Source organism: Humulus lupulus, chromosome 5, assembly GCF_963169125.1.
Source record: "Humulus lupulus chromosome 5, drHumLupu1.1, whole genome shotgun sequence".
In the NCBI taxonomy this organism is placed as follows: Eukaryota; Viridiplantae; Streptophyta; class Magnoliopsida; order Rosales; family Cannabaceae; genus Humulus; species Humulus lupulus.
The window spans coordinates 233,784,305-233,795,698 of record NC_084797.1 but is presented as its reverse complement, the minus strand read 5'-3'; the positions used below and the strand labels follow the sequence as shown (position 1 = coordinate 233,795,698).

The 11,394-nt window shown below is 38.6% G+C and overlaps 1 protein-coding gene across 1 annotated transcript; it reads left to right on the top strand.

Annotated features, from left to right (window-relative positions):
• Nucleotides 1-2,522: 2,522 nt before the first annotated feature.
• LOC133780086 (uncharacterized mitochondrial protein AtMg00810-like) lies at nt 2,523-3,032 on the top strand. The gene has a single exon (XM_062219965.1). The coding sequence runs from the start codon at nt 2,523-2,525 to the stop codon at nt 3,030-3,032; it is 510 nt and encodes a 169-aa protein (XP_062075949.1).
• The last annotated feature ends 8,362 nt before the right edge of the window (nt 3,033-11,394 follow it).

Below are 11,394 nucleotides of genomic sequence, written 5' to 3'. Positions count from 1 at the left end.
GCTTAGAGGATGTGTATCGATGGTGAATGGAGTCAAAGGGCCGAGCGTTATTCGATTCGAGGATGTAGTCTTGTTTATGTTTTTATGGTATTAAATGTATTTTCCGCATTCTCTATGTAACTCTTTTTAGTTTTTAAGTTATTTTTGTTTTAAAGACAATGGGTACCCATATCCTACTTATTTTATGAAAGTAAACTTTGTTTCTACAAGTTTCTGATAAATTATGGTATTTTCGCAAAAATGTAAGTTTTATGTATAGTTTCGTTAATGGTCCAAAAAGTCTAGAGTAGTGGGTCATTACAATGTTCTCCAAATTGATATACCCACTGACTCCGGCCAGCTTAACCGAGCTCAGTGATTAATAAGCTGTCCTCAGCTACCAGTGGCTGAGCCGCGCCCTATGCGCAAGTATTTTTTTCGACACTCTTAGGCCGTTTATCACATTCCCCCATGGCATAATACCACCTCATGACATTCATACAATTATAGAGAACTCTTAGTCCCAACATATTCACATGGTTTATCACAATCATATAACAATGCATACATATATAGGAAGCACTTAGTCCCATCTTATCCACATAAACAGGTGCATTTTTCTTACCTTTAATTCCAAATGCTTTGATTAAGAAAGACGACTCCCGAGCATGATCCTGCCCTGAGCCCAAGCGTAAACCTAGTCACAACCATGATAAAGGATTCCATCAATAATTGTATAAGGGTTTTCGGATAGAGTTTTAGCCTCCAAGACATCAAATTCCACCGAACACAGTAGTGGGATCGATCCCGAGCACCCTAGGTTAGCTTCCCGCACTTAAAAACTCCAAAAGGCCAAAATGCCCTTAAAGGTCGCGGCCCAAGTTTCCTATGTCGCGGCTCGCCCTTGACCAGAGGCTCAGCCTCACCCAAAAACTGACGCGGGACGCGGCCCAGCATACCCCATGTCGCGGCCTGCCCTTCTTCCTCAGCCTCCATCTACTTCGAAGGGCTGCGGTATACCAAGAACTGAGCCGCGACCCGACCCCTTCGAACCCAGAAAATCTACCGTTTTTCTCTACCAAAACCAAGCCAATTACCCCTAAAATCAATCTAACAACTTAATTTACTCATCCCAGAAGTTCCACTATGATCCCAACAGTAAAACCTAACAAACTCCAGCTTTAAAACTCATTAAACCCAAAATTAAATCTTCAACTTCAACACCTCAAAAGAACTTGAGATCCACCCAATAATCACAGAAGTAGATAACTAAAATCATAGTTTAATGCTAACCTTAGCTCTGCTTGAATCCACAAATTAACACTGAACCATCTCCAGGTTTTAGAGCCCCAAATCCTAGCTTGATCTTCAAAATTCTCCTTGGTATGAATTAGAGAAAGAAGAGAGGAAAAAAATAGGGTGCCTTGGGTCAGTTCACAAGGTTCTGAAAATTTCTTTGGTTTTGTTTTATTTAACTTAATTTTCTAAGGTCACCTCAAAGGCTCGGAGTACTGAAAACGTCCCTGAGGGCAAAATGGTAAAATTCCCCGGTATTCCCACCTAGGCTTCCTAACCTCAAATATATCTCCAATTATTTATGTTCATAACTCAATAACCCAAATAAATGTCCATTACCCAAAATACCCCTTGATTCGCCCCCGAGTCAAGTACCGGGTCCCGTTGTGACTTTCTCGCTACTTGCTCCCTAGGATCGCTTCATGTCGAATGCTGCAAATATATATATATATCCACATAATAATGTTGTCTCAACAGTTATCACAATTAATCACATTTATGCCCTAACGGGCCAAAATTACAATTATGCCCTTACAGACTAAACAGGGCCCGCATGCTTATCTAATGATCATGAACATGCATTCCACATATCCATATAGTCATAGGATCATGCATATCACATAATCATGCATTCTCATCATTAATTCACATAACTTCCAATTATGCCCTCCCGACACACTAATCAAGGCCCTTAAGCCTTATTAGCAATTTTGGGTCGTTACAGAAAGACTCTCGAAAACCTCTACAACTGAGCAAAGCACTCCCAAAGATTCAGTAGTCATCACCATACACATGGAGAAAAAAGTTTTGGCAGAGAGAAAGACCTAGAGGAAGCTTTAGGAGAGAGGAAGAGTCGAGAGTGTTTTTTGCTAAAGCATCAACTATATTGTGTAACGCATGCATTGTTTGAGAATTCAATTGATTTGATTATTAATCCCACATAATAATAATTTCTAGTTTGATAAAATGTCAATGTTATGTGTACTAAAAAAACATAAAAATGCTCAATGATTATGCATAAATTTGAGTAAAATAAGCTTGAAAACTATAGAAAGGGAGGGGACCATACACAAGGATTTGTTGATGACAAAAATCCTTCCTATGTTTGCCAGCTGTCCAAGTCTATTTACGGTTTTAAACAATCACCACGAGCGTGGTTCACGAAACTTAGTTCAGCTTTACTTTCTTGAGGCTTCACAATATCTAAGGTTGATCCATCTATCTTCATTTCTTGGTCAGGTACATTCATGATTGTCTTACTCATTTACGTTGATGATATTATTGTCACAGGGTCTTGTTCAGCTACCATCTCCTCTTTGGTTGCCTATCTTCGTACAAAATTTGCAGTCAAAGAACTTGGTAATCTACACTACTTTCCTGGCATCGAAGTGTCTCGGTCTGCTAACGATCTTCATCTCAGCCAAGCTAAGTATAACTCCAAATCACTTGCTACGTCTATTGCCTTGGGCACCTTGTCTCTTCATAATGGTGAACCATTGACTGATCCTATTGAATATAGAAGTCTCATTGAGGCCTTGCAATATTGCACTTTGACCATGCTAGATCTCTCTTTCGCAGTCAATAAATTATGTCAATTTATTCATTCACCCACTACTATTCATATGCAAGCGATTAAAAAAGTTCTTCGTTATTTGCGAGGTACCGCCCATCTTGGTTTCTTCCTTCAACCATCTCTTGATCACACTCTTTATGCCGATACTGATGCAGATTGGGCCTCTTGCCCCAATGACCGTTGATGCACCGACGCTTATTGCATCTTTCTTGGTCACAATCTCATTTCTTGGACTTCAAATAAGCAGAAAGTTGTGTCTTGGTCCAACACTAAGTCCGAGTATCGTGCTTTAGCCAATGGAGCCGTTGAACGTTCCTGGAATGAGTCTCTTCTCTCTGAAATTGGTCTGCCATTATCATCTCCTCCATTTCTCTACTGTGACAACATCAACACTATTAATTTGGCTTCGAATCCCGTCCTTCAAGCCCGCACCAACACATGTTGAAATTGATCTTCATTTTGTCCTCCAATGGGTTGCTCATCGTACTCTCGCACTTTCATTTCTGCCATCTATAGATCAACTAGCTAAATGCTTGACTAAACCTCTGGTTGCTTCTCGATTTCAAGAGCCCATGAACAAACTCACGGTGCTTCCCCACCCCCTGAGTTCGCGGGGGATATTAAACTAGATTAATTCTAATTTATATTAGCTTAATTTGTATATCTTTTGCATTAAGCTTCAGTCCTATTAGCAACTTACACATGTACTCTATTATGTTAGAATATCACATTTTGTGTGTGAGCTCAGCTAAATAGGCTCATCTATTTGTTCTAAACATTTGAAGGTATACAAACATATTTTAAATTCTTTCTCTAGTTTTCAATTTCTATCAGTCAAAGATAATAGAATAATCTATACACTGAGCCTTCTCCAAACAACATTAATTTTTCACCTCAACTCAAGTTTAATCGATAACATATTTCAATATGCATATCCATGTTTTAACACAATAAATCCTTTTTCTTGAATATACTCATCCAATTAGATTATTCACAATTCCCATGTATGTTAGTCAAAACAAAAATGATCTATTAGCAATCAATGAAAAAGAGTTTAAACTAAAAATAAAAACAAAAGTATTCCTCAATGTCATAAAGTTGCTGCTTCAAAGCTTATGAAGCCTTTCAAATCCATAAATCTTTATCAAATCATATCATGAACCAGACACATATTTGCCATAGGTTAACAATTAAGCAAAAAAGAGTGGGAAATTTCCATAACATAATAAATTATGAGTACATACCCAGCATTCAAAATCTCAGTACGGGTGGTTAATGGAGCTAAAAGTGAACAATATCAATGCAATTAAATTGTTAATCTTCACTAGAAACAACCATAAAAACAACTTTTTTAGGATATAAACATGTATTGAATGATTTTACAGAAAAAATATTTGACAAAAAAGACTAACCTGACTATAAAGTTATAAATTGTTTCTAGATTCTGCGTTGGCTGGCTTGTCATTTTTATTCATTGTGGTCAGACACTCAGCAGAACTCAACTTCAATCTTTTTCTTCTGCCAATACTGTTACATGACTTATATTTATGTTTTCATTGCTGTTTTAATAAGAAAAATCCTAGCTATCACGATGGAAATTTAACCCGAGCCACATGGCATGACAGTTGGCATATTTTATTTATTTATTTAATAAAAAATAAACACAACTCTACTGTATTATGATAGGACAACACATCACACTGTTCATTTCTTTTTTACATACTGAAACTTTTCTATTTTACAAATAAGAAACCACTCATAAGTTGCTAGAAAAACCATTCACTGGTTTTTTTTTAGTCGTATTACACTTTTCTACTGTATTATAAATGTGTCGTTTTAACGATGTGTTGGGCAGAATGAAATAATATTCTACTCATATTTATAATTTGTTTACGGAAAATTTTACTATTTATGCATAATAATGCTTATAATTACTAAATAATACCAGCACTAATAAATTTTTTAAATTGGTGATAAACTTTCACCAAGTACCAAAAATACCCCTCTCATATTTATAATTTGTTTACGGAAAATTTTACTATTTATGCATAATAGTGGGTATAATTACTAAATAATACCAGCACTAATAAATTTTTCAAATTGGTGATAAACTTTCACCAAGTACCAAAAATACCCCTCTCATTTTTTTCCACTCAAATTTTTCCCACACAAACTCTCTCAGTCTCTCAATCCCCGAAACCTAAAACCAATCCGAAAGAAACCCAAAAACCCCAAAAACCGAAGGAAACCCTCTGCGATAACCATCGTCGTCGATCTCAGGCTCTCTCTTTCTCTTCTCCGAAGTCGGCCTGTCGAACCTGTCGAGCCAATGGCGACAACAAAGCTCGAAACACATGTCGTCGAACCCATCAATCGAACCCATTTCTCATTAAGGTATATTCTTGAACCCCCATGATTATTTTTGTTGTTTTGATCCCTTTAAATCTGGTGGTGTAGAATGGGTATGGTAGTTCTTTGGTCTGGGTTTTTCTGTGGTTTTTTCTGGGTTCGAGCTATTACTCGATAGGTTCTGTAGTGACCCACTACTCTAGACTTTTGGACCATTAATGAAACTATACATACAAACCTTAATAAGACTTACATTTGCGAAAATACCATAAATTTATTAGAAACTTGTAGAAACAACAGTTACTTTCATAAAATAAGTAGGATATGGGTACCCATTGTCTTTAAAACAAAACATAGCTTAAAGTAAAAAGGAGTTACATAGAAAGTGCGGAAAAATACATGTAAAACCATAAAAAGGTAAAACAAGACTACATCCTCGAAAGATCGAACTCTCGACTCCTTGAATCCATTCACCATCGATACACAATCTCCAAGCATCCACGAACCTACCGCTACTAATAGCTATTTTCCTGCACATAAAACAAAAAAGGAATGAGCCTAATGCCCACCAAGGAAAATCTAGCACATACATCATGTACATAAATTTCATAATAATCATAAAGACATAACATAACACTTAATACATACACATACTATAATGGCCATTATTACTTGGGGTCCCATAGACTAAACAAGTCATATGCCCATGAGATTAGTGGGGTCCCTACTAGCTAAGTAGGTCATATGCCCATAATCTATTTGGGGTCTTGTTAGTCAAATGGGTCATATGCCCAAGCCTACAAACATACACATCATAACACTTATCATAACATATTTCATAACATAAAACATAAGATAACATAAGCATAAAACATATAGATTCTATCCTATTTTCCTTACCAAAGTTACCGGGATGTGAGGACAGAGTTGGGACTTTTGGAACACTCCTAAAACCATATATAAAAGGGTGAGTCTAATGAAGAAAAAGAGATGAAATGAAAGGAATGGAAAGACTAAACCATTGAAAGTCACACTTACCAAAACTTATGCGCTCAAGAACTTAGATTCCCTAACCAAGATAAGAATGAGGTTAGAAGACTGAGTAGAAGACTAAGATAAGGGAAACATAACATAAAACCAATGAACTAGAGTGTATTGAATACCTTGAGGACTTGTAGATCAATCTAACCCTCGAACCGAAATACTATGAAATCTTACTTCCCAAAGTGTTTGATAAGCTTAAGATGATTAAGCTTATGATTTCCCCACCCAAGTGTTTAACTCTCACACTCTCCTAGCACTTGCAGCTTCTGAACTTAGAGTAAAAGGTGAATAATGGCTGGGTACTAGGTCCTATTTATAGAGTTTGGGAATGACGGAATCTTAATTTTACTTGAATAAAAATAATAGCTTTTTCGGTGAAAATAATTTGAATAATCGTTCAGCAGAGGCTGAAGACTCGTTCAAAAGATGCTGGACATATGAAGAAGTTGAATGGCTGAAAGGAAAAAGAATTCAAAAACATTTAAATTATGCTGAAGGAGGCGACATATCGCCCCCTGTAGGCGATATATCGCCTGGGCCAGTATGCCCGAGGTGACCGTGCATCGTTTCGTGTTTTCCGTATCTACGTGCTGCGATATATCGCCCCCTATAGCTGCGATATATCGGCACACGCTGAATATTTAAACACGAAATTACACATTTTTAGCTAAGTTTGAATGGAGTAAACAGCCTTGACTAAGCCCTCAACGTATTCAAAGCTGCTGACTGACCCTATTGCATTCAAACTTTACTCCTTATTAAATTAAATCTTCAAAATACTTAATCCTTAATCACCCATTCATAACATGTGCTTAAAATCCTATTGGTCCTCATCTAAACCTTATAGTATAACAAATATTATCCTTAATATCAGTCATATAATCAAACCTTAGGTTATACTTAATATTCTTAAACTATAGGTTAAACTTAGAAAATCTATAAGTACTACTATGAGTGTCCAAATAATTCCCGGTCTGAACCAAAAATCCACAGTTACAAAGATAACACTATACATACTATAATACTACTATCTAACTAGCTAAGTAAAGTTCTTGGACTCTACAGGTTCGATGAAGGTTCGATAGAAGCTCGATGTTATCCATGGTAATATATGAAACTAGCTCGATAGGCTCGATTATGGTTCGATAGTAGGCTCGATAGTAGGCTCGATAGGGTAGTTTGAATGGTTCGATGGTGGATTGACAAGAGCTCAATGGATCTGTGGTATTAGGTTAAAAGGGCTCGATAGGTTCGATAAGGTTCGATAGAAGCTCGATGCTATCCATGGGTAATATATAAAACTTGCTCGATAGGCTCGATTATGGTTCGATAGTAGGCTCGATAGGGTAGTTTGAATGGTTCGATGGTGGATTGATAAGAGCTCGATAGATCTGTGGTATTAGGTTAAAAGGGCTCGACAGGTTCGATAAGGGTTCAACAGTAGGCTCGATGGATCTGTGGTATTAATAAACACAGCTCGATAAGTTCGATAATGGTTCGATAATAGGCTCGATGGTTATTTATGTAGACAGATTTTGCTTAGCTCGATAGGCTCGACACTGGCTCGATAGTGTATGTTTCAGCTCAATTATAGCTCAATAGAGCTCGATGACAGCTTATTTCAGTTTTTTGATGAAATTTTTTTGAATTTTTTCCTGATTATGTTTAACTTTTTGTTTTCTTACCAATTTTTTTTCATGTGTTGTTGCAGATGCCTAAGTTGCTTGTTTCGTTCAATGATCACTTTCCTGGTCGAGTGACATATCGGGGTAGTAGTACTTTAAATCACATTATGACTAGGTTTGTGGAGGTTAGGCTGCTTGAAAGGGCTAAGGAATCCCCTTTCAAGCAGTTCTTTTTGGCTTTGGAGTTTAATTTCTCCGGAGTCTTGGTGCATCAACTGTTGCTGAGGAAAATCGCCAGCAACAACGAAGATGAGGTGCATTTTTTCTTGGGGTCGAAGTCTTGTAGATTCGGCATGGGAGAGTTTTCCCTGGTGACGAGGTTGAATTTCAGTACCTTCCCGTCACCAGAAGAGTTGGAAGGGCGTAATCTCAGCGACCGGTTGATAAAGGAGTATTTCAACGATGCTGAGAAAGTAAAGCTCTCACAGGTGGACCATGCTTTCAAGACTTGTACGGTTGTGGAAGATGTGTACAAGCTTGGCCTGTGTTTGTTTGTTGAGGGGGTTCTGAATGCCGTTAAGGGCAAGTTGCACATTTGGCGAGATATTCTTAAAATTTTTGAGGATGTAGAGTACTTCTTCAGCTATCCATGGGGGAAGTGCTCTTATAGGAGGCTATTGCAGTCTTGTAAGAAGGACATGGTGAAGCAAAAGGCCAGCTATGATGCCAAAAAGGATGCCAAGGTGCAGCAAGAGTCCAAGTACAGTATGTATGGTTATGCCCCGGCCTTACAGTACTGGGCATATGAGGCTATCCAGCAGCTTGCGACGGAGCTTGTTGTGAGCTCGGGAAACATGGTCTCGAGAATGCTTAGTTGGTCGCATCGGAGGAACAAGGATTTCACCAAGTCCGTCATCGCACCGATGTTATTGAAGAAGAATGTAAGTTATGTTTTTTTGATCTATATGCTTATCTTTTATCATTATTTGAGTTAACCAAATGTTTTATGTTGTTTACAGTTGATTGTCCTTCTGATGTTGAAGTCTCGACCAGCAGAAAAAGACTATTATTTGTCTTTGACAGAGGGAGATCTTCCCCTTTATCCTGGGCTTGGCCAGAATCCCTCGGAGGCTGATGAAGAGGAGGAGGATGCGACTTTTGAGAAAATCGCGGAGATAGTTTCTCAGGCAGCCGAGGCAGCCAAGATATTTGATGAAGCTGCCCCGAGGGAGGAGGTTGCAAGTCCCACCCCTCCTGTTGCCCCAGCCTCAGCCTTCTCCCCAACATCAGCCCCAGCCTCAGCGTCAGCCCCAACACCAGCCTCAACCTTAGCCCCTAAGCACGCCGACTTGATTGAGCGATTGGATAGAGTCGAGGGTCGACACGAAACCCTCCTGAAGAACCAGTCAGTGATCTTGGACGTAGTCAGTCAGATCCTGACATTTATTAAGGAGAAACCGAGGGGCTCCAATGCAGATTCAGACTCAGAGTCATTGGATATTCCTCTAGACTATGTTGATGATCCAACCACGCCTCCTACCATCATTGTGACACCTGATGCTGGGACTCTGGGAGTCGTTATTGTCAACCCTGAGGATGTTGTTGGGGTTCAGTTTCAGAGGACTAGACGCCAAAGACGCAAGCTAGATTGGTTTGAGGACTACACCGATCCCACGAGGAAAAGATCTCACACTGATGCAGCTGCACCAGCAGAGGAGGCTACATCGGTGTTGGACCCTCTCAAGAAGCCAGATCCCAAACAGTATAGGACAATGTGCAAGTGGTTGCTTTGAGACATGCCCAACAAAACCCCGAGGGATGTAAAGACTGGGAATCACGGTCCAGCGTGGTTTCTAACATGGAAGACACCCCAGTCATGGCTCAATGATGGGGTAAGCCATTCATACATGTTCTGTTTTTACTGACTCGATATGATCTCGATGATAGCTCGATATGAGCTCGATAAGAGCCTGATGGGAGTTTACTGACTCGATGGAGCTCGATAGGGATGTTAAAATAGGGTTGTTGTTTACTGTTTGAGCCTAGCTCGATGTGAGCTCGATGGATCTCAATAGGAGTTCGATAGGGATGTTAAAATAGGGTTGTTTTTTACTGTTGAGATTAGCTCGATGGAGCTCGATAAGAGTTTGATAGGGATGTTAAAATAAGGTTGTTGTTTACTGTTGAGATTAGCTCGATGTGAGCTCGATAAGAGTTCGATAGGTATGTTAAAATAGGGTTGTTGTTTACTGTTTGAGATTAGCTCGATGTGAGCTCGATGAAGCTCGATAGTAGTTCGATATGAGCTCGATAGTAGTTCGATGTGAGCTCGATGGAGCTCGACAACAGCAATTTATGATGGTCTTTGCTAACTTTTTTTTTATCGTTCTCTCTTTGTAGCATATTGATGCGGAATAACACATGCTTCGTATGCGTCGCAAGTATTTTCCCAATATATATCGACAGAATGCAGTTGTGATGAACAGTTATTCTCACAAGTGATACCTGCCCGATATGATCAGTACAAGAAAACAGCCGACAAAACAAAGTATACTTGGGATTCTGACGTTATGTCCATGTTGACCGGCATCGAGCAGCAGTTTCTGGCATCTTGGGGAGGAGTTGAGGATGTATATTGGTGCCAAAACTATGGACAACAACATTGGTTTGCCATTGAGGCTTCCATTTCTTGTTGGACCCTGACTGTTTACGATTCAGACAACTCAATCATTAGTGACACAAAGCTTGACGAAATTATGAGTCCATGGTGCTTTTTGCTTCCTTCTCTGTTAATGCAAAGTAAATTGTTTACTGATAGCTTGATGTTGAAGATTCCATCAGCAGGAAAGAGGCTGCATCAGTTCACATGGCGTCGCAAACAGAAACACGAGCTCACTCAGTCAAAGAGAAGGTAACAAACATCATCTTCATACTAAATTTGTTTCTAACTAAAATTATAGTAATGTACACTTAATGTTTACTTTTTTTTTTTGCAGTGGGGATTATGGTGTGTATGTTGTCAAGCATATTGAGCATCTAATGGTCGGTCTTCCATTGGAAACTATCTGCGATGAAAATATGGAGGTGTTCCGGAACAAGTGGACCACAGACTTGTGGTATCAAAATTTGTTACCTTGATGATTGTATATATACAGGGTCTTTACATGTACAGTTCTTGTTCACTTTTTTTTATAACGTTCATGGGCTATTATCAAGCTAATATCAAGCTATATCGAACTGTTATCGAATTTTTATTGAGCAATATCATTTTCATATCGAACCATTATCGAATTACTATCGAGTTATATCGAGCTTCAATTAAGCAATATCATTTTCATATCGAACCATTATCGAGCTACATATTATTGAGTTCAAAACGAGTTTACATCAAGCTTAACATAACTTTTAAGAAAAATCAAATAAAAAAGGAGGGAAAACAAGCTAGGTTATTAATACAACAAGTCCAAATGGGAAAAAAGAGTTTATAGCCTAGCTTTGCATGTAGCCCTATTGTGGCCAAAACCACCA

What these genes read in the sequence shown, in the direction of transcription:
- LOC133780086 (XM_062219965.1), top strand. Translation starts at nt 2,523, where the DNA reads ATGATTGTCTTACTCATTTACGTTGATGATATTATTGTCACAGGGTCT.